This window comes from Aspergillus stella-maris (assembly GCF_047715825.1).
Source record: "Aspergillus stella-maris strain CBS 113639 unplaced genomic scaffold BDV14scaffold_32, whole genome shotgun sequence".
Lineage (NCBI taxonomy): Eukaryota > Fungi > Ascomycota > Eurotiomycetes > Eurotiales > Aspergillaceae > Aspergillus > Aspergillus stella-maris.
Genome location: NW_027396826.1, coordinates 234250 through 257061, shown reverse-complemented (window position 1 = coordinate 257061; position 22812 = coordinate 234250). Strand labels below are relative to the sequence as shown.

The 22812-nt window shown below is 51.0% G+C and overlaps 7 protein-coding genes across 7 annotated transcripts; 5 read left to right on the top strand and 2 right to left on the bottom strand.

Annotated features, from left to right (window-relative positions):
• Positions 1 to 637: 637 nt before the first annotated feature.
• BDV14DRAFT_75941 (putative mucin) lies at positions 638 to 3322 on the top strand. Its single transcript, XM_073777452.1, has 3 exons — positions 638 to 1438; positions 1489 to 1762; positions 1813 to 3322. The coding sequence occupies exons 1-3, from the start codon at positions 965 to 967 to the stop codon at positions 2925 to 2927; spliced, it is 1863 nt and encodes a 620-aa protein (XP_073627517.1). The 5' UTR covers positions 638 to 964; the 3' UTR covers positions 2928 to 3322.
• BDV14DRAFT_75942 (mitochondrial 54S ribosomal protein uL15m) lies at positions 3323 to 4978 on the top strand. The gene is made up of 2 exons (XM_073777453.1): positions 3323 to 4033; positions 4145 to 4978. Exons 1-2 carry the CDS (start codon positions 3717 to 3719, stop codon positions 4923 to 4925), a joined length of 1098 nt encoding a protein of 365 aa, XP_073627516.1. The 5' UTR covers positions 3323 to 3716; the 3' UTR covers positions 4926 to 4978.
• On the bottom strand, positions 4978 to 8360 carry BDV14DRAFT_209301 (dynamin-related GTPase MGM1). Its single transcript, XM_073775611.1, has 3 exons — positions 7913 to 8360; positions 5832 to 7841; positions 4978 to 5774 (listed from the first exon to the last, which is right to left on the bottom strand). The coding sequence occupies exons 1-3, from the start codon at positions 8211 to 8213 to the stop codon at positions 5332 to 5334; spliced, it is 2754 nt and encodes a 917-aa protein (XP_073627515.1). The 5' UTR covers positions 8214 to 8360; the 3' UTR covers positions 4978 to 5331.
• BDV14DRAFT_174763 (glutamine amidotransferase subunit DUG3) lies at positions 8359 to 10247 on the top strand. The gene is made up of 4 exons (XM_073768951.1): positions 8359 to 8800; positions 8851 to 8946; positions 9003 to 9741; positions 9809 to 10247. Exons 1-4 carry the CDS (start codon positions 8786 to 8788, stop codon positions 10114 to 10116), a joined length of 1158 nt encoding a protein of 385 aa, XP_073627514.1. The 5' UTR covers positions 8359 to 8785; the 3' UTR covers positions 10117 to 10247.
• Positions 10248 to 11858: 1611 nt separating this feature from the next.
• On the bottom strand, positions 11859 to 14607 carry BDV14DRAFT_174760 (nuclear and cytoplasmic polyadenylated RNA-binding protein pub1). Its single transcript, XM_073768950.1, has 5 exons — positions 13828 to 14607; positions 13654 to 13758; positions 12947 to 13594; positions 12760 to 12892; positions 11859 to 12683 (listed from the first exon to the last, which is right to left on the bottom strand). The coding sequence occupies exons 1-5, from the start codon at positions 14200 to 14202 to the stop codon at positions 12514 to 12516; spliced, it is 1431 nt and encodes a 476-aa protein (XP_073627513.1). The 5' UTR covers positions 14203 to 14607; the 3' UTR covers positions 11859 to 12513.
• Positions 14608 to 15164: 557 nt separating this feature from the next.
• Positions 15165 to 16744, top strand: BDV14DRAFT_75881 (uncharacterized protein). The gene is made up of 3 exons (XM_073777450.1): positions 15165 to 15475; positions 15553 to 15678; positions 15735 to 16744. The coding sequence occupies exons 1-3, from the start codon at positions 15410 to 15412 to the stop codon at positions 16488 to 16490; spliced, it is 948 nt and encodes a 315-aa protein (XP_073627512.1). The 5' UTR covers positions 15165 to 15409; the 3' UTR covers positions 16491 to 16744.
• On the top strand, positions 16745 to 17642 carry BDV14DRAFT_75882 (uncharacterized protein). The gene has a single exon (XM_073777451.1). It carries the CDS (start codon positions 16998 to 17000, stop codon positions 17484 to 17486), a length of 489 nt encoding a protein of 162 aa, XP_073627511.1. The 5' UTR covers positions 16745 to 16997; the 3' UTR covers positions 17487 to 17642.
• Positions 17643 to 22812: the final 5170 nt, after the last annotated feature.

The window sequence follows — 22812 nt, the reverse complement described above, 5'->3', positions numbered from 1 at the left end:
TAGTCCTCCCTCACCCCCCCCAATCCCAATCCTATCCTATCCTATTCCATGTGCCCATCCCCCCCCGCCGCTCTGACATCAATCGGTATTTCCCAATTTCACCTGCCTGTTCCAAACTTCCAAGACAAAAGGAGGATCAGCCCTTTGGACCTGCGTCCGGCTCAAACTCAGTCCGTCGCGAATGGACACAGACTCCTCGTCTGGATGGATCTAACCTCGTTCGACCGCCCCCAGTAGTCACCCTGGCTCTGCGGGCGGAGCTTTTCGCACTGGTTGCTGAGCCGTTATTTGCTGACCGGACGACGACCATGTCTTGACTTCATCGCCCATCTTATCGCATACAGTACGATGCACTTTTTTGTGTCTTTCACCTTTTTCGTTAATTTCCGTTTCTTTTTTTGTATTATTTAAAATTTATTCAGTTTTAAATTTGGGCTCTATGGATCTTGTTTTCTATACTAAACCATTTCTTTTTTAAAGCCCGCTTCCTATTTGCTGTGTTATTATTTAATTAATTTTTAATATTCCCTCTCACTTGCCCTTTTCATCCGGCCTTGTTGCTTGCAATTCTGGATCTGAACTCCATCCGAAACTCGCCTTTCCATATATTCACTCTCTTCGCTTTCTATATGTATGACATGATGGCCAACTGCTAGCTCTGCTCTGCACCTGCTATGCCTTCCTGTCTCCCAGCCCTGGACTGGCCGATTGTCTTCACCCCTTCAACGTGCCTTCATTCCTTTGGCAGGACATAGCTCACAACAACAACATTCACTGCGGGTTCCGCCTTGTTGCTAGTTGCTACTTTGGTATAGTACTGCTAGTCGCATGTCAATAACACAACATCCGAATTCGCAACACTTTGCCTTCAATGGGAGTTCCATGAGACTCCAGCAGCTGTCGACTCTTTCCTTTTTCTCTTCTCCTACGTTCCAGGTTCTCTCGGACCTCCATATCCTGCCATATGTCTCTACCGGTGCCGTCAACGCATCCGTATCTCTCTGCCCCTCCGTATACTCCGAACTTTCCCCACGACTCCCGGACTGCCGGAACCACCAAGCAGCCTCTACAGAATACGTTGGACTTGCTTGAATTGCCCTGGACTGCTCCTTTCCGGGACGGTCTACCAACTCCGCCAAACGACATGAATGGCGTCGCATACAGCAGTATAACTCCATATGGAGGCAAGTCGGAGGGATATGCTGTTCCGGTGTACAACAACAACAAACTGCCTTCCTACCCTCGGATGAGCGCCGACTTCCTCTCGCGGATGACCCAGCAACCTCAGTCACAGAGCCAGCCGTCAAGCACAGTAGCACCGACGACAGTGGAATCGGGCAACCAGCCCAAAGAGAAGGATAGCTCTAGGCCATTATATCTACAGATCCCTTCTTCCATCAACGGTGGGAAAGGAAATCTGCCGGACTTTGCTGCTCAGGTATGAACGCTCGCGCATTCGAGGAAAGACCCCATAGCTGATCATTGTAGATGACCTGCCTTTTTTGGTTTGAGAACACACCGAAACTGCGAGCAATTGAAGACCGCTCAAGCCAGGGCGCCTCGCTTTCTCCAGACGCAATCCCTTCAGTTGGGTTCCAGAAATGGCTATCGAGCATTCTATCAACGACGCAAGTGAGCCAGAACGTCATCCTGCTGGCTCTTCTCTTTATCTACCGATTGAAAAAGTTCAACCCTGCGGTGCGTGGGAAAAAGGGAAGTGAGTATAGGTTGATGACGGTTGCGCTTATGCTGGGAAACAAATGTGAGTATGCTCTCCCTCGGACTTTTGGGTGAAATGCTAATGCGGTATAGTCCTTGACGACAACACCTATACAAACAAGACCTGGGCGGATGTATCTAGAATCTCGGTACAGGAAATTCATGTCATGGAGGTGGAATTTCTGAGCAATCTACGATACAACCTCTATGCCTCCGAGAAGGAGTGGGCGCAGTGGCATGTTAAGTTGGGGCTGTTCGCAGACTTTTTCAACAATGCACCCCTGGCTTCGGACAATATCCCAACTCCTCCAGTTCATCGCCTTTCGCCCAACGTCGGACCCGCACTCACTCAGCTGTCGCCGACTTCGACCACGAGGCTACCTTCGCCCTCGGCAGAGCTCCTCCACCCGCAAACCTGGGCTCCGGTCAATGCTTCTTCGTACCCTGCGATTCCTCAAGTTGCGAGCGAAATGCCCCCGATCAGCTCTCGGAAGCGACGCTACGAGGAACCCACCGAAGAGCAGCAGCCGGCGAAGAAAATGTCGTTAACAAATGCTATGCCCCTTCCCTCTTCATCTCTCCCACCTGCGGCCCAAATGACTGCACCGGCTTTGCCCCCAATGTTGGCACCAACTTCGGCTCCGCCTCAACAGAGTGTACCCGCCTCAGCTCCACGCTTGCCACCCAGCACCTTCATGCCTAGTGTTCCGTCATCGATTCCTCAGCTTCCCGCCGCACCTGCTCGCCCAACCATGACTCGTGTCTACAACTCCAACGCTTCCTGGGCACCGCAGGTCCCTGCGACTACCGCTCCAGGCATCCCCAGTGGCGCCATGAACCCGAACCTGGCGCTGCCTGATCCGTCTAGGAATCACAGCCCATACCCGGCCTCATCGACTGCAATTTCTCCTGCCGTCTCTGCTTATGCAGTCCACACCCCAAACACTCACCTTTCTCCATCCTACTTCCTGGCCAACAGGAACTCTCCGTACCGCCCAGTACGAAGCGTCAACACCCTGCTGATCCCCCCACCGTCGGCTTCTCTCGAGCAGCAGCGCTCTATCCCGTTCGACCACATGCACTACCAGCCGCTTGGAAAGTCGACTGCGGAGCGCAGGACCGGCCTGCTCCCATACCTCCACCACGACGCCTTCCCACAGGGTCCCTACATCCCTCCCAGCTTCCACTCAACACCTCACTACGCCTGAATCACCTCTTACGCTATTCAACGATTCACGACCCTGCATCAAAAAACTTTCCAACTTCTCATTCCCCTTTGTATTCACCACCAACATTTGTTACACTGTACATCAATACTTTCTTACCTTTCGTCTTCGTTACGACATTGCATTCACTACGGCGTTTTGAATTATAGATGGTATCCTTCAAGAAGCACTGCATGCATTATTCTTGGGGATAGGAGGTGATTTGATTTTATCTTGTTTGTTCGTTCCGGCTACAGCATTACCGTGGCGTTCAACAACTCCTGACTAGCAGGAGCTTCACACTTGCATGATATGTGAAATGCATTAGGCCGAATCGGCCCACCGTGTGAAAACCGACTCTTTTGAGAGGATAACTCTCATCTTTGAACTTTCTTCTCCTTCGTATCTGTGTAGTGAAGTAAACATTTACCGCCTTCCGTTGATGACTTTCTGCCGCTATATCAGGCGGTGTGCGGATGTTTATAGATGGCCGCTGAAGACACGACGCCTCGAATGTGCACAGCAAATTTACTGACCAAAACAAATTGACCCCAAAGAATTGCCTGTAGGATCCATCTAATCAGACACACAGTCTCCGACCACCACTCCTTGCCAAAATCCCCTTGACCGAATCAACCCCATACCCTTCAACAAGTACGACCTCCGGCCCGACAATTCTCCGCTGACACCTCAGGCTTCCACCCAAAAGATCCTGTCACCTCCGTGGACTATCTCAACACCACCGAGCAGAGCAGCCGGATTTCATTAACCACCATCCGGACATCCATCACAATGCCGCCCCGGCTCCAAATCCTCCCCCTGCACCTGCGGAGTGTCCTCCCGCGCCCCGTCGCACCTCAACCCTCTCAATTGGCGCTCTCGCTCTCCCAGACGACAACGCGCAATGCACACATTCTAGCCTCGCTCTCCGATAACCCGGGCGCCTACAACAAGCGGATTCGGCGCGGTCGCGGTCCTGCTTCGGGGAAGGGAAAGACGTCTGGTCGTGGTCATAAGGGTCAGAAGCAGCACGGGAAGGTTCCGGCTGGGTTTAATGGTGGTCAGACGCCTGAGATTATTGTTCATGGGGAGAGGGGGTTTAATAATATGTGAGTTTGCCTGCCTACCTTTGCTTGGTGTTTTTTATATTTCCAGGAGAAAAGAGGACATTGAAATCTTCTTATTTGAGAGAGATGCTAATTGGTATATTTTCATTTCAGCTTCGCCGCGGACCTCGCAACCACAAACCTCAACCGCATCCAAGCATGGATCGACCAAGGCCGCATCGACCCCACGAAACCCATCACCGTCCGCGAACTCGCTCAATCAAACTGCATCCACAAGCCCAGAGAAGGCGTCAAGCTTTTGGCCCGCGGCATCGTCACCCCCTCCTCATTAACATCCGACACCGCGACAACGGAAGCCGTCGAGGCCGGCCTGGAATCCGAACCCGAACTCCCCCCCTCGCAACAAGAGCAGCAACTCGAGAAGAAGGAAGGAATTGCACCGGCCGCCCTCAAACAACCTATTCACCTTGTTGTATCTCGCGCGTCGGCAGCTGCTATCGCGGCCGTTGAGGCCGCCGGAGGCACCGTAACAACAAGATTCTACACGAAGTCCTCAATTGCACGAATCATGAAGCGCGAAACACACCCCTTCATCTCTGCATCCTGGGCCCTCGAAAGTGGGAACGCAGCCCTCTACGCCGCAGCCGGTCTAGACATCGCGACAGCGTCCGTTTCCGCGCCGGAAACCGTCTCCCCGAACCCGATGATCGAAGAGGCCAAGTTCATGGCTGCAAAGGGATACAAGTACCGCCTGCCTGATCCCACGAAGCGTCGCGATATCGAGTACTACCGTGACCCTGCGCATAGGGGGTACTTGTCGCACTTGCTGAAGGGCTTGGAAGGACCCAGTTTGTTCTTCCGGAACCCAGTGGAGAGGAAGACTTCGGCTGGGCCTGAGAAGGAGAAGAAGTTGCCTGAGAATAGGCTTTGGTAGATTACTGGGTCTAGGCATGGGGATTTTTGGAGATGTGGAAGCAAGCACCTTGGGAGAGTCTGTGTCGAGTCTGTCGACAGGCTGGTGGGTTGAGTTGGCTGTACCTTAACTACTATCTGCATGTATATTAGGTTCGATATCTATTTCGTTTATTGTATTGTATTGTATTGCATTTCTTGTTCCAAGGTTTTTAATTGTAGTAAGTATAGACAGATGAGGATCTTCCCAGATTTGTTGCGATATGTATAGATACAGAGAGGGGAGCAAGCAAACAAGCATGCTGGAAGTAGGTAAGGTAGGTAAGACAGGGTATGTATAAAACAGTCTAAGGGCAGAAAGAACAAAAAAATCACCCATGGAAGACAAAAACACCAAAACCCAGGACAAAACTTGGATCATCGAGGGCTTAAAACATACTCCACCCCCTCTTCCCATCCTTCCCCATCCCACCCCTCCCCTGCTCGCGCTCCCTCAACTTCCCCCGCCCATCCAACTGCCGAATACTCTCAATCTTCTGCAGCGCCAACTCAAGCAATTCCTTCTTCTTGATTACGTCCAAATGGCGTCTAATCTTCGGATCCTCGCGCGCGAACCGCTCAACCTCGGCATCAGAGAGGTGGCGGCCAAGCCTCATATCCAGCTCGCGCGGGAAATTGTAGTAGAATTCTGAGAGGAGCTCGACGTTTAGGAAGAGGACGGCTGTGGAGGTTAATTTGTCGGCGACGACGTCGAGGAAGACTTCTGGGCAGTGATATTTGTTTTTCTGGGTGGAGCATTGCTTAGATCGGATTGCCATTAGGCGCATTTTTATGATGTCTGCGCGGTCGCGGAGGAAGGCGCCTTCTCGGCCTGTTGGATGCTTTGTTAGTAGGAGTCCGGGATAGTTCTGGGTGTGAGTGAACGTACCTCGGGCAAGCAGGGCTGAGCTGAAGCCGCCTGCACCACCGCCGCCGTCGCCTTCAAGGACGACTTCACTTTTCCTTACTCTGTCGATGAAGGACATTACATCCTTGAGCTTGCGCTTTCCGACGTTGTCCTCGACGTGCTTAAGTGCTGCCTCGCAGGCCTTAAGCTCCTCCTTCAATGTCTTGCTGACGTTCTCTCGTCCCTTGAGCCATTCGGGGTCTTCGACTTCGATCTCGAACTTGTATGGCTTGATGCAGTTCTCGACCTGGTCGCTGGTACTAAAGAATCGGTCATTGAGAATGCTTGTGCATGCGTCGCCGATCTGCTTCTGAGCGTAGGGGTGGGTAGCAAAGGTAGAGTTTGTGAGTAGGCGCTCGACGTGGCCTTGGATGGCATTGGCCACAACGGTTGTGGCTAAGCGGCCAATGCCGAGCTTTGTGAGTGATGATGTGGAGGCATCGAGCTTGCGGTGCCAGAATAGCGATTCGGAATCGGCCTTCGGAAGGTCGCTGAGAGGATCCAACTCGGCCATTGGGACTGACAGGTCATCAATTGGCCGGTTCCAGTATCTCTGGGCGAGAATATCCATCACTCGCTGGTCCAACTCGGCCTTCAACATTTCCCGAACCTGTGGTCGACCGAAGCTCTCGGCAAATGCTTTGAAGGAGTGCTTGAAGCCATCGAGGCTTTCCGCAAGGTATGATTCGGCGCTCAAAGGCCGATCATTGTACTGGACTTTGAATTCGTAGGTCGCCTCCTCCAGTTCTTGGCTGATGGCATCCCTAGTACCTGCTAGGCTTGAGGCCATTGTTTGCTCAAGGACATGCATTAATTTCTTTTGTAAAGTCGAGACGCCAACAGAGACACCAGAATCAGCGAACTCGGTAGGGTGTGCTGAGAAGTAGGCATGCTCGTTTTTGAGGATCGCGCTTGTAATGTTTCCACTTCCTCTGGAGAACAGGGCGGTGGTCTGGGGAATGCGAGAGACAACACCAACGTATCCGAGGCGGAGAGGGTATTTCTTATCCGAAAGAATACTGAGGCCCCGTTCCGGGTCGACAAGGTCCATCTTTGTGATAACACCAATTGTCCTCTCGCCCCTGGGGTCGACTCGACGGCTTGCCCGCAAGGCAGTAGAGTTGGCCAGATCAACATCGGCCGCAGAGATAGCTAGGATGACATTGGGTGGTTGAATGTACTTGTCGCAGAGATCGGCGATCTTCTGCTTTAACTCAGGTGGCTGGTCGTGTCCGGAGACTTGGATGTAACCAGGGAGGTCGATAAGGGAGAGGTCAGGGACGTTGGGAGAGTATATCTGGAGCTGAATAGGGTCATCGGAAACGCAGTCCTTCTCAGGGACGGCCAAGTTGAGGTCCGTCAATGTGCGTTGTATCTGGGAGAAATCGGTAATCTTTCCAAGCCCGAGGGCCGGGAACTCTCCGTACTCGGCCTGTGCATTCGGGGTGTTGACAAGCGTAAGCTCAATGGGCCGTCGGGTGACCATGTTCGAGCCCTTGGGAAGGAACTCATGCCCAACAATAGCCTCAAGAACGGAACTCTTTCCAGAAGACTGCGATCCAATAACCACAATAGAAGGCAAAGTCAGGGTCCCAGATTGTCCCACAGACTGCAAGATATTCCGAATCTCGATCATCTTCCGAGTAAGGAGCATCATCTGGTCGTTCTCCGCGTCCTTCCGGCTCGCCTTGTCCTCATCCTCCTGCTCGTACCCAAAGACGGATCCAACAGCTGCGCCCGTAGCGGCAGCACCCGCTCTGCTCTCCTTCGGCGGCTCGCCACCACCACCAGACGATCCACCATCCTGCGACTCCTCATTCATCCGAAGTATCTTCTGCAACCACTCGGGCGTCTCAAGATCTTCCGTAGACTTCTGCCACCCTCGTTGCGTCTGGTCCGCAATACTCTGTATCTGTGAAAACAAGCCCGATGCTGCATCCCCCGCCGCGTCACTCGCCGTTCGAAAGACACCAAGCGCATAGTTTCCGGCCTCTGCAAAACAACCAAACGTTAGCCCACTGACCCCTCTCACTCACTCCGCAAGGGTATAAAAGAAGACATACGCGTAGCCTGATACTGAAAATAAGCCAGCCCCGCTACAGCAGCGCCCCCAAACATCGCCGGCACTCTCAACAGCTTAACCGCAAGCTTCGGCAAGATGCGGTGGAACGAAATCGCTCTTACGGCGGGGACATTATTGTGAATCGAATTTGCGCCGACGGGCCACGCGCGGCCGCGCAGCGCAGCACCGCTTTCAGCGCGTAGGAGCCCGCCTGTGCGAGCGGCGGCGTTGTGCACATGGCGGGCGAGCAGGTTTGTCCGCAGGAGCGGAACGAGTCGGTGGGAGAGGATCCTCCCGCTCATTTTTGCAGGTTGCTCATAAACTTGGGGATCGGAAGAGGGAGAGGGCGATCATTCCGGACTGCGTGCCGGCCGCAGTTGTGAGTTGTTGATTCGAGGTTAGATGAAGTGGTTGTATTTGTTGGTGATTGGTATGGAAGAACGTCATTATCAATCGAGACAAGCCTAGTCGGTCGGTCGATTTCTTTGGGTCGGAGGGTCGATCCCGTGACTGCGTGAGTGGCCGCTTGGCATCCCGGAATTCTGGCGATGAGTCACGTGTGCTCTTGAACTGACGTGATTATTGTTGTTGGACAAAAAGCAAAACAGGGGGGATTTTCTATCTTGGAAATATTTCTTGACTTCTTCACCTGAGAGTGCGCAATTAAACCTTGAGTATTCCCCAATTGACGTTGTAGTGTTGTGCTGCAGCTCGATATCTATCTGCTGGACCAGCTGAGGTATCTTTGTCTTCACCGCGGATTGGGAGACTTGGGACTCTATACTTCGTTTTACACCTCTCCTTTGTGTACTGGCAGGTTCCCTGTACACGAAATTGGCTTATATATCCATAAACTGGACATAAACTATCAACCATGTGTCGTTTTCTAGTAAGTTCCCCTAACCAAATTCAGAGACCACCATCTAACCATTCCCACAGGTATACAAAGGCAGCCACGAGATCCGTCTCAGCAAGCTAGTCACAGAACCCAGCCACTCAATCTTGACACAATCCTATGACTCTCGACTGAGACTCGTAAGCTGCGGACATCATTTCCCTACTAGACCGTTCATACTAACGAAGGAGAACAGGACAACCGCCGCCCCGTAAACGGCGACGGCTTCGGCGTAGGTTTCTACACGGACCCAAAACTCGGTCCAGAACCCTGCATATTCACATCCACAATCCCAGCCTGGAACTGCGAGAATCTCGAGCGGTTGGCGAGCAAGACATGCTCGAACTTGATCTTCGCGCATGTCCGCGCTACGACGGAGGGGACCCTCTCGGACACGAATTGCCATCCCTTCCAGCATAACACGCTTATGTGGATGCACAATGGCGGAATTGGGGCTTGGGGACTCATCAAGCGAAAATTGGCGGATAGTTTAGCAGACAAATGGTATCTTGGCGTTAAGGGCGGCACAGACAGCGAGTGGGCTTTTGCGCTGTTCTTGGATTTACTTGCCAAGGAGGGCGTTGATCCTTCTTCTGACCCTGGGCCTGATGGGTTCGGGCAGGCGTTGTTGAGGAGGGTAATGGTCAAGACGATTGCGAAGATCAATGAGTTTATTCGAGATGTTGCTGCAAAGCAGGGTAGCGAGGGCCTGGGCGTTGAAACGAGAAGTCTGCTCAACTTCGCAGTTACAGACGGCCACACAGTCGTTTGCACACGGTATATCAGTTCCAAAACAGACGAGCCAGCAAGTCTGTACTTCTCGTCTGGGACGAAGTGGAAGGAGGGCAAGGTGAAGGGGCACTTCAAGATGGAGAGACACGACAAGGGCGCTGACATTGTGCTTGTTGCGAGTGAGCCGATTACGTTTGAGAGGCGTGAGTTTGTCCCACCTGCGATGAACCTGAACATGAACATGATAACTAATTACCTTCGGTGCTCAAGACAACTGGGTCTCTGTCCCCGCAAACTCAATCGTCACAATCCACAAGCAGACTGTTCTCCTGCACCCGATCCTCGACGAGTTCTACAGCGAAGACCTCAACCACGATCGGTCGTCTTGCTATGCGGTTTCGAAGGGTTTGGTTAGTACGGCGCCGGGTACGACGGTGCAGCCGCAGGGTGGAGATGGGTCTGCTACTGCCTCTGCTGCGCCTGATGTTCGGGTTACTGCGCCCGGGCTTGATGAGGCTAATGGCGGGATGCCGAAGAGTCAACTCGAGGCTGCGAATCAGTGTGCCCTCTCGCATTGATGGACAGTTTAGAGGATATGGGAAGATTTGTGGTGGAGTTTGGCGTTGGAGTTTGGGGCAAGCAGCGTTAAGTCTAGTCTGAGTGTGTTGGTGTTAACTGGTTTAGAAATTTGTGGTCATTGCATTTAGGATTATAAGAATGTATTCTCTAAGGTCATGTGTCATCGCCCGTTATGTTGGCATGCTTAAAGTACTTCATGCCCACCCATGCAACGACAACCCAAACCCAGGACATGACAGCAGTCAAGATAATCAGCGCAGGATAGTATCCCACAATAGGCAAGGTAGGATCATCCTCCAGCTCAGGCGGTGCGTAAGGCGTCTCGCCAACATCCCAAGCCCAGCTCCAAACACCAAAGCAGCTGCCCATGCCCACTGTGAAGACCAACCAGGTCACAATCAAGATTATCCACCCCCACCACTCGGTCTCCGAATAGTCCCAGCCCATTGTCTCCTGATTGCCCGAGAGATCGACCGCATGTGTTGCAAGAGGTGATTTCGCGCGGGTCGTTCTGTATTTCTGGTCTGTTTGTAGCGAGTAGTAGGAGTCCGTACTCAGATTCGGAGTTGGGAGCCGTAAGCCTGCGGGGCCGCTGTTGCTCGAGGTGTTTGAGGAGCTGTGAAATGCAGACGAACCAGTGGCTTTTCTAGGGAACGAAACGATATCTTCGTCGTCGGTGGTGACGTCCTCGGCGACGACATTCTCCTGGGAACGAATTGGCTGAAGACGTTGCGTCGACGATGTAGAGACCTTCCGGCCGCGTTGTGGTGCATCCATCAGTGTCCAGGTGGAGGTGTTGTTCTCCCCTCGATTTGAAGGCTGGCTGGATATGAAATTTTCGCTTGGCGATACAGGATCACCGAAAGATCGTAATCGTGTGCGCGTAGGTATAGGAGGAGGTATCGGTGGTTGTTGTTGTTGCTGCTGCTGTTGCTGAGTCTGAGCCTGCGACTGCGACTGCGCCTGATGCTGGTCGGGAACATCAACAAACGGCCTGGCCCCCTTCTTGTCCCGATAATCAAACCGTGTTCCCAACAAAGCCGTTTTTCGCAGTGACCCCCTCCTCCTACGCGTCTTTCTCTGCTGCAGCGCCGTCGACATAGCCGGTCTCCCCCCTCTCAGCCCAGACCCAAGATCGTCGCGGTCGTCGTCGGCTTCAAGATTCGACTGGGAGTGTCCTCGGTCACGATCGGATGGGTTTTGGCCGGCCTGCATCATGCGTAAGAAGGAGAGTCGCGAGAGCAGCGAGCCTGAGGAGCTGCGCTTGTGTCCGCTGCTTGCGCTGTCGGAGCGCGTGCGGCCTGCGAGCTGCTGGGCGTCGTCATTCTGAAGGGACGGTGCTGGTGCCGCAGCCTTCTCGGTGATTGCATCTTCCATTGACCGGGTGGCCTTAAGGAGGTGACTTTGAGCCCAGTCACATTGATATTTGGCAGTGTGATAGGTCGCGAGGGTGGTCTCTGAGATTGTGGGTGGGCCAGGGCAAGATAGGAGAGTGGCTCGGAGGCGGTCACGACCTTTGATTCTAGATCAATTGGAGTCCTCCCCGCAACTTCCCCAATTCTAGACTAAACACTGACTCGCTGTGCAAGTAAAACCGGCTGATCAGGATACCGTTGTCTCTAGGCTCGTAATCGAAGTACCATGCTTAATACAAACAGTCAAAAGACATGCAGGATGAAAAAAAAAAAAAAAAAAAACAGCAACCCCATTGCTGGGATATACTCCGACTCAGAAAAAACATAGAAGATCTAGTAGTCGTTTATCATAAGAGTGCAGAGCAGAAAGAAATGAAATCGAATGGCTAATTAAGGTCGAAGCTCGCGCAAAGAAAGGGGCGCAATCGCACAGGAACCCCGGTGCAATGAGAGAAAATGGCAGGCAGGCAGGTCTTTCCAAAGACCACTTGTACATACGAAGGAAATACGATACAGATTCACATGAGGCAGACAATTTTAATCAGATACAAAGTCCAAGAGGGGCTCAGCCATAGTGTGGAACAGAAGGAGGTACTTTTAGTTTATTCCGCAGGACGCTTGAATCCGAAGCCCAAGAAGCTTAGCTCTGATCGAAGTAGTGCAGTATCGTTCAAAGAAAGAGCAGAGAAAACTTTGGCTCAACAAAGTGGACTTGGGGTATTGGTGCACGAGAACACACAAATTTCATATTTCAGAAAACAAGACAATTCGAGAATGGGATATGGCGCTCGGGGATCCAGGTGGCAATCATCAAGAAGCACAGACACAAGCACAAACAAAGATATGGTCGACTCAAGATGTGGCAGTGATTGAAGAAGAATGGCAAGTGAGTGGAGAAAAGGAAAGAGAAGACGTCGCTGCCACTTTATATAGAGACGGCAGAATGTCATTCAGGCCAAGAGCGATGGTATCGGCGACAAGTTATGCCTGGTAGCCGCCAAAGCCATTTCCAAAATTGGCGTTGTTCTGCTGGTTCCAACCAGCATTGGGGGCACCTTGTCCACGACCGAAGCCAGCGTTGCCAGGAACCTGGCCGAAGCCCTGTTGAGCCATCTGCGCCTGGTCCCAACCTCTTCCAGCTTGTGCGGGGCCTAGAAATACAATCACAAATTAGTCATGAAAATGCAACGCAGAGACGAAAGAGAAGAACAAAAGAACAGCAATTACCTTGAGGAGTCATGGGACCCCCAGGGCCACCATACTGAGGGAAATACGGACCTGGGCTGGAGTTGAAAGGCGAATTGCCCTGTTGACCGGAGAAGTTGTCGAACTGGCCGGTAGGAGGACGATCCTTACCCCACTTTTGACAGTTAGTGGCCCAAAGTTATGCTTAACATGACCCGGAAAAACTTACGCTGCACTTAAGAGGGCGCCCATTGACATTGTAGCCATTGAGCTGACAGATAGCGGAAGCCGCATTTTCGTGGCTGTCCATCTTGATGAAGGCGAATCCTCGATCGGCTTGCATGCGTGTCTCAATGACGTAGCCAAAGTTTTGGAAGAGGGGCACGATGTCATTCTGCGTGGTGTAAGGGGTAAGGTTGCCGACGTAGCATGTAGTCTGCCATGCGGGGGTCTGCTGGACAACCATGTCGTAGCTCTGAATGCCGTGGGTAGGGAAGTGGTGGTGACCAAAGGGTGTGGTTGGGGTCATTCCCATCGCCGCCATGGCTTGTTGTTGAGAGATGGAAGGCTGTCCCTTCTGGTTGGCCCAGTTGCAGCGGATGGCGCGCGAACCAAGCCATTCTCCATCCATCGAACTCAACGCCTTATCGGCATCTGCGCGATCACGGAAGGCGACAAAGCCGTAGCCACGAGAGCGACCTGTCTTCATGTCCCACATCACGCGAGCCTCGGAAACGGAGCCAAAGGCAGAGAAAGCTTGTAGGAGGACCTCATCGTTGACTTCGTTGCTCAGGTCGCCGACGAAAATGTGGAAATGGTTCGAGGTGTCTTCTTTGTTGGGGGTGTTCGATTGGTACGCCCAATTCACCCGAATCTCCTATAGAAATAATTAGAGGCGGTCTACAGCGATAACAAGACAGAAATATCTGCGCATACCGACTGATGAATTCGGCGACCGTTGAGCGTCTGCATGGCTCTCTCGGCGGCACCAGGATCGTCAAACTCGACAAAACCGTAGTTGGCTCCTTTGTTGTTGAATTGCTGCGTCTAGCGTAAGAATTAATTTGATGCGGGGATGAAAACAATGTTTGATATATGTGTAGAACTCACGGTCTTGTCGGGGATGATCTTGACACTGATGACATGTCCAGTAGTCTCGAAGATTTGTTTCAAGATATCTTCCGTCACCCGCGGGTCGAGACCGCCGACGTAAAGAGCTCTCTTGTTTGGCTCAGGGGCTGCACGACGCACATATCCGCCCGCGCTGGTGGGGGAAACCATGTTTCCAGACATCGGAGAGGTGATCGCGGTCGGAATCGGGTTGGTGTTCTGGGGGATAATCACGGGTGGGCGAGGCGGCGGAGGCATGTGGGAGGGATTGGGCTGGCCATTTCCCTGAGATGCATCGTACTGCTGGTTCGGGCCAGCATTCGAGGGCTGCGGCTGATGGGAGGAAGGCGTCGAAGCAGACACGTTATCCGCCATTGTTGTGGTGGGGAGTTGCGAAGTACGGGAAGCTGGTCAAAAGTCACAGTAAAGACGCACAAAGGAGGAGGCGATAGCAGCGGTTGGCTAAGCGACAAAGAAAATATCTGATGGCAATCGCCTGTGACGGGACGATGCAGGGTGTCACGCTGGGACTGGAATTGGTGGTGGTTGAAGGCGGAAAAAAGCGACGCGGGGATGGAGGCACCCAAGGAGAGGGAGAGGGAGAGGGAGAGGGAGGGGAGGAGGGGGCAGAAAAGGCAAACGAGCAGGAAAAGGTCGAGTCGAAAAAGACAAGAAAAGAAGAGGCGAGAAGCGACGAAAGGAAAACGCTAGATCATACAATAATCAAGCAGCAAACAGAAGTCGAGCAGGAAAAAAGACGGTGACAAGTCGAGGGGATGGTGGAAAGCTTTGTGATGGATGGAAAGGCGCTAAGTGGAATCCTGGCTCCGACTGCCTGCCAGGACCACCCACGAACCACTGACGGGAGTCTGGAGCGCCCTTATGGAGACGGCTGTAGATTCGGTTTTTAGATGTACTTTACAATCAAGCAAACTTAGAGACGATAGACAACAGCGGGTAACAGCGAGCTGGAGGGAAGTAAAAGCAGTGATAGGGGCAAGGCTACTGGCGAAGTCTGGTGTTTTTCGCTGAGAAATGGCCAAACACGCTGTCTACTAGTGTATGGAACTATGCCCGGTACCTGGCCTACATCATGGAACCATCATCACGCCCCCCGCTGGCCGTACCACAAAGCAGCAACGCTGTCTGATCCCTCGTTCAGTTGAGCTCCAGTCCAGACTCAAAAGTGGTGCTTTTGTCCATTCGGCTGACTAAGATCCTCACTAGTGGTCCAAGAGCCGCCTCGGTGGGGAGAACTAGTCCAGGAATGGTTAGTGCCGCTGGCTGGAATTCAGGACAGGCGCTTAACTGCTGCTTCCACCATCTCGGCTCTCTGACAGCGGCCCTGCCAGTCGTATCGACGTTTATTCTTGGAATCGTCAATTTAGCTAAGGCTAACTCTATAAATAACCATCTGTTCTTCTCCCTGCACGACTTGTTGTTTCAGATTACAACCCCCTCCTATTCCTACCTGTGCTTGAAGCTTTTTGTTTCGCCGAAGTGTTGCCGCGCAGATTGACACCCCCCAAGGAAACCACATCCTAAACTATCGATACTAGACGAACTGACCACTGAAACCGCCATGACTTCGCCAATCCTTTTGAACCCGGACTCTCTAGAGATTTTGACTTCCATGTTGAATCAGACTGTAAGGAGCCCGCGGGATCCTGTTTCCCACAGGGAACATGCATGACAGTGATGATGATATGTACTAACTCTAAGTAGCTTATCGAGACCGGCCGCTTTTTTCGCTCGGAAGGATCCCTGCAGGCTCGGGCCCAGCTAAAGCGAAACCTCCCTGCGGCGCAAGAGCAATTCAACTCTGCTTTGGATACCCTCTCTGAGCAGATCGTACGTAGCTTACCAATGAACCTCATTGCTGAGCCATCAAAGCTGATTGAGGATAGTTCATTGCCAAAGCATTCTTGGAGAAAGAACACGAGAGTGTCAAGTCTCGAAAGGCTGCACTTCGCAAGCGCCCCACTGATGATGTTGTTATGGGAGAGGCGCAGGTCGTTCCTCAGTCTGTATCTGTCCCGGAGCAAACGGCAGTTGCAGCTTCTACCGAAAGCGACTCCAAGGTGACCAGCGATACAGTCAAAACCGAGCAGCAAACAGATCAAAGCCAAGATCAGCAGGACACGGCTAATGTCCCTGCGAAAGAAGAAAATCCAGACATTGTCAATATTGCCCCCACACAGGACGCCCAGGCTACTGGGGAACAAGAGGAGATCAATTTCGACTCCCTGCTGAACAACCAAGGCTCGAATGAATTTGACCTCAACCTCGACTTCGGGGACGACAACAACGCGGGGAACGAAAACTTCTTCAATGCGAACTTTGGCGACCCAAGCGCGGGCTCGGGCCTCGATACTGGGAATTTTCAAATGGCGGGTACCGAATCGGGTCAGGATAGTAATGCGTTGCCCACAGGAGGCGATGCTTTTGATCTGGAGCTACAAAAGTTCTCCACTCAGCCCGGCGATCCAAACGATCAATTCGGAGATAACACGGAAGATATCATGGGGCCGGGGGAGTCTAGCTTCGATGATCTGTTTATGGAGAGTGAGAATATTGGAGGGAATGACAACGGCGACCAGGATCTGCTGGCGGGCGATGGACTGATGCAACTGAATGAGCTTGATGATAGCTGGTTCTCATGAGCTGACCTCCAAGCTATGGTAATTGCAAGAAGAAAAATCCTGGTTCGCTACTCATGCTCTTAGGACGCGAGTGACGGTCCCCCGGCAGCTATTATGGGGATGGAAGGAGCGATAGGTAGAACCTGCCATATTCGATTCACCCTTACCATCGAACCACTGATCTCATTTTGGACAAACACACTCCTTCGATTATGTTTTCATCATCAGCAGTTGTTTCAGAATTTTTTAATCTATACAGAATGTCATCCATCCAAACCCCTCAACCCGTTTACAACTTCCCGTCAGAAACACTGAGGTACCGATTTCTGGATGGGAAGTTTTCAGATTTGGTCATAAAATGCCACGGTCATAACTTTCGAGTTCACAAAGTTATTGTTTACGGTTTATGCGACTTGATTCGGAATACAGCCCTTGAAAACTCGCAGGTATTATCGTCCCGACATTCGTCCTATTCCTATAGGCTCGGCCGTCTATCCCGGTGATTAATGCCGGGTTTTGAGGTTTTACATGCCAGACAATGCTGAAACAGTCGAACGATTATTATCTTTCTGCTATACCGGAGACTATTGTTCAACTGGGCGCCTTCTTGACTCAAGCCACACTTCAACCCAGATGGAGCTAGACGGGAATTTCGAACAGCCTCCAGGACCCGACGCCAACTCTACGTCCAATCAAGGAAAATGTCATCTGGATGTTTTTCGACTTGCCGAAAGACATCAAATCGAACCGCTGCAGAGATTGGCAATCCAACGTTTAGAAGACTGGTGCTTTTCACACTGGGAAACAACTGAGTTCTACGACATTGTGCATGACATCATGGACACATCTCCTGAACGAAATTCACCTGTGTTTTCTACTATCTGCAATGTCATCTCCCAGCACCTCCGGTCACTTTGGTGTAGAGACAACATGCAGTCAATCTTCGTCAAGCACGGTTTACTGTTGACTACCATCTGGGCGATCAGTGAATATCGTCTCAAGGACAGCAGTGGCTAAGCATGTTTCAACCATCTCCCTTTTTGTCTTTTTTCCCCAAATTATTTTTATTTATTTTTTATTTTTTATTTTTAATATTTTTCTCAAAGGTGGCTTAGCTTGAGTGATGTCTAGTTAGGACTTAGGGCGTTGGTCGTCCGTTTGGCCTGTGACACTCCTGCTGATGTGGTCAATCACCTTCCTGCGTTTGTTCAGCCTTCAAAAATAGCTGCTCTACCTTGATATTTGTATCTGTACTTAGCCTGGGTGTATATGCACGCAGTGATTAATAGGATTCATGTTCCCTACCATCTTCATACCTCACGTTACCTACTAGTAGCTCTGTCTCTCACTGTTCGCCAGCTGTTTTCCGTTTCTCTTTCTCATCGATAGTACATCTGATTGTCTAGCCATGATTCCGCACAGCTTTCGAAGACCATAGAGGCCATAGAAGCCTTGTCGCCTCAGGCTTCCAAGAGCTGTCGATTCTTCTTTGTCGACGGCGCTTATCGGACCGCCCCGTCCAAGCACTTTCCGTCCCTCCTCCCTAGTATCTTTGCCCCGGATTCCCCCAATGATTGCTACCTTGAGGATGATTGGCAAGGGTCTAATATGTCAGTCTTGGGCTTCTTTTCCTCTAAAGACCGGCCTCGGAGGGGGAATGTTCGATTACTAGGATCTGCTCCCTCCCCGATACAAGGGTCTTTCAGGACATAATATGGACGAGGTATAGACAAGCGTTCAAGGGACGAAAGGCTACAAAGTCTTGTCAAAGGTCAATTACTGCTCTCACAAGTTGGGTTTGTCTGGAAACTATCAAGGAGAGTGGGGCTTTTACGCGTTTTGTGACAATCACAAGATACCTAACCTACCTAGACAGGTTGTACCTTTCAAGAATTGAAGGGGTTCTGTAAGTGGAAGGACCAAAGAGTCCAGTCAAAGGCCAATTGTTGCTTTCACTCAAAGCCAAGTCTATCTAGAAGAAGACAAAGAGGCTTTTCTGACAACTATGAACTATGCACAGCAACGGAGTAACTGCTCTTGGGACAGACACAATGATGCCCTCTGAACCATACCTTAGCGACAAGGAGCCACAGAAACTCTAGCTGACGATTCTTGATTCATTAAACTTCATATAACAGAAGGTGGGATGGCATTGTTCCTCCTATTGAACTTCGGCCCTCAGAAACTTATTTAAGGACCGTCCATGTCCGGTGTGCTGGGTACTTTTCAGCAAGCAGACTTGATCGTCTTCTCCAACCTTGCGAGATCAAATTGAACTTCTCTTTGATCAATATGGCGTCGTGGCTCACCTTGCCAAAGCCAGTGCACCTGATGGCCGGTTTTCTCGAGGCCCCTGGAAAAAGCAACGACGATGCCGCTACTGTATCTCCGATACTGTGAAGTTCTACCGTTGTAATAATAACACCGTATGCTGCGGGTACAGAGTCTCTGAGCAAGCAAGGAAAGTCATTATCATGTTCGAGCCTGCGGACGATGGCGACGTGCAAGCAAGACTAGCTAAGGCATCCCTAAAGGCCTATTTCCAAAAAGACACACCGATTGAGCAACTCTTCTTCAAGCGAGAATTCGATTTCCCCTCTGATCTCATGTCTTATTGGCGTGAGAACAAGAAAATCAGCGGGTGGTTCTCTAATAGCCAGGAATGGAAGGACTGGGTCAAGCTCTGCGAAGTCAGGGGCCACAGTGCGTATCAGCGTGAAGGCGAGGACAGATGGTGCCTGGAGTGCTTCGACCTTCCAACAAAAATGCTTTGTTGGCGGCTGCGATTTTGCGTATATGGTGGCCGGAAGGAGTATATTGGCCGAACTGGATGGAAGCCCCTAAAATGATGACCTATGCAGAATAATGAGGGACTTTTGTTTACTTTTTGCACCCAAGGGCCTTGGACAAAGTCACCAATCCCACTCTTCTTACAAATCATCTTGATAAAAATCCAATTTGGGTGGTACCGTAATCAGGACCCTTCCGTTTGGCCTTTGAGCGCTCCTAATGTGTTTAGCCGCTTCTCTGCGTTTGTATGTCATTTAGAAACAGTTGTCCAATCTCTTTTTTCTTTTGCACTTTCCCAGATAAATATGCATCTAAGATTTTCTTGGACCTACATGTTTCTTACCATCTTTGTACCGCGCCTACCTACTGTACTAGCTCTATGCCTTGCTTTGGCGTGCTAGCCAATTCCTTTTCTCTCTTTTCCTCTTCCATTAATAGTACATCTCATTGACTTCTCCATCTCTGCCGAGCTCCCATTCTCAATTTATCTCTCCCTTGCGAGCATCCCTATGCTGGTGAGGCATCCTAAACCATCTATTCTCGGTCTAACCCTACGTTGTCAGACATCCGTCCTGAACCGAACTACCGTTATTCCTCAATAGTCTCCAATTGTCTTCAGAATTGCCTGCCCCAATATACACAATGCCGCCCTCTGATTTCCTTGGTGGCCCCGAAACGCCGCTACGCCCGGAAAACCCGAACCTGGATGGGTTAACGTGGAGACGAAGTATCTTGCAGTTTTTGATGTCGTTGATGTCGCGTTCGTAAAGAGTCAGCCATCGAGAAGAGTTAAAGGCCGTCATGGAAATGAGTTAACCCTGGATTCGACGGTCATCGAAGAGATCGCGGACCAAGATCCCAATACTTATCCACTCTATATTGTCGACGGCTTCGATGAGGCCGCCATCTTGACAAGCATTTTGATAGGCTAATACCTGGACACTTTGAATTGAACGACTCTGACGCTATGTGTCTTTAGAGTAATTTACGGGGATCTGGTCTGTCAATCCTAGGCTCTTTTTTTCTACAGACTGGAAGCCGAAGAAGTTGCTTGACACTTTGTCAAGCTGCCGGCTGAGGGTTCGGCGCGCACGAGACACCTGTAGTCGGTGGATGTGTAAAAGATATCTTCAATCTCTCAATTGAAACTTTACTGACGACTTGTCTTTCAAGGCATCATATTTTGCTTGTCTCGAGTGCCAAGTTATGATGGTGTCAAAGTCAATGAGCACAGCACCACGCAGGCACGCGCCGATATCGAACGACTGGCCTGCAGGCTTGCCAGCAACCGTTACCTCAGCTCCGCGTCCAAGGCATCCAGCTATAGGCACGACAAATCCAAACGTGACGAATTGAGGCGGCGACTGACGCTCCACATAGCCCAGTCGGCACTCAAAACCCATGCGGAATCGATTTCAAATATCCGAGAGAGCGTTGTGGGCAGGCTCTTGGCTTCTTGGGCCAAGCAGGAATAGTTCGATTCAGCAATCGCCACAGCTACTGCGGGTAGAGGCAGGTCCACCACCTTACGAAGATGTTCACCTTGGGCTTCAAGATGCATTGTGAGGGTGCTAAGGCGGTATCTGAGCATCGAGACCATAAGGAAGCGCTGATCCAAAACCGCGGTATATGCGACGCGATAGACAGTGAAGTGGAGTTGATGGCTTCTCTCGTCGAAGATCAGAACCGACTGATCAAGCATGGACAAAGCTTGCAGGTCAGCTATAATACGCTGAAGTCCTCAAGAGCCCTGGCTGTCAAGTGCTCAATCGTCCTCGTCATAGTCGCCGTAGCCTCTTTGGCAAAACGGTTCATGGGAATGCCTGGGTTTCAGGGTTCCGGACGTGGTTGGGAAATGATCAGTACAACGTTTTTGATGGTAGTCACCAATTTCCTGTTGCCTGAACTAGAGTCTGTGTTTAGTGAGGTCTGCGATGCATTCCTAGCACAATCGACATGATACTCAGTCTCGTGAGAGCCAAGCGGCACTGGAAAGAAGTTGAACGAGGTGCAGGGCGAAAGACAGAGCCCATCAATCAATCGAGAAGTCCGCCAATTATTACTATTGGGACGATCTACCTACGCCACCAAACAACACCTTCCAACCAAGGCGACTCTGCTCGCGCCAAATCAGGCACTACAAATCGAGAAAAAAAAAACCTTGTTGCGAATTCTTTCAGGATCTCTATCTCCTTCATGTTGATTGTCCTTATTACTGTTTTTACTATCATTGATGTTCATTCTCATTGGTTTTTTTAATGCACAACGCAACCTAACCAAATCTATAACCATGCCTGTAGACGAGATCTCAGCTTGAGTCCAGCCTCGTAGCCCTCAAATCATAACTGCCTACCTATAGAACCTGGACCCTCTCGCGCATACAAGAATCCCGCTCCGCTTGAGACAGCACACCTACGTATCGTCGCTCCAGTCTCCCACCAATAAAGGCCTTAATGAGTACTGCGCTGATCATTGAGAAAGCAGTTCATGGCCAGGCAGTCCGTACTATCTTATCTCAGGGTTGTTATTTTGTCAAGACGGGATGCCCACGATATACCCGACCTCTAAGCCCTAATGAAGTCATACACGAGTGTTTCAAGGAACTACGTGGAGAGGAATAAGAAAGACCGAGGGTTTTCTAAGTGAGCAAAGTACTCGGCTGAATCGAACAATGCTATGGTTGGCTTACGGTCCCGTTAGGTGGTTTGCACAGGCGGTCTTCTTCCCTGTCATCACTCATCGCGGGTTACCGTTACCCTCGCTGCCACGCCAATTGGGTCTCTGATGGCATGAAGCGTTGATCTCCGAACCCAGGCTGTTTTCTATCTAAGTCCTCAATCACGAAGCTATTCGAGAACAAAGTCAATGTCGAGCATGCCATCCTACATAAGGTGAGGCGAGTAATTGGTACTCCGCCTAGTCGGGCGTGGGAATGACGAATGTTCTCTATGTTGTCTACGTATAGGTGAACTAGAAATGGGAGTAGTGCTTATCTAGTCTGGTCTAACTTCAGAGGCTCAATAGGGTCTGGGGTCTGGGGTGTTAGATTGGACGGTCATGTTTATTTATCTGTGTCTGCCTTTCTTGTGCTTTGGTGGGGGCAGCGAACCCTATATTCCGCTATCCAGGCACTGCGGAGGCAAACCTTAGCGAATTTTTGCTACGACGGTTGCATGATAAGGATTATCTGTCTGGGACAATATAACTGCGTAATTGGAAATATGGATGGAATAATAGCCTTATGCGAGGGCGTGGTACCCTTTGGTAGAGGAAGTATAGAGAACGCAAATATATATTTGTTGTACTACCCGACATTGACTTGTACCAAGGCAATCTCATTTCTCATTTAAAGGTACCAGCTATATGTCCTCAAACCCAACGGCCAGCAAACATCCCAGTCCCAGCGATCCTCACTGCATATGCAGCCACAGACAATCCCACCCTGCCAACGGCGCAGCAGCCCTTGTCGCGATTCATCATCCCACAAACACCCAAGACCTGGAATCTGACAGGCACCGATGAAACCGAAGTAAACCCGAGTCTCCGGGGGATA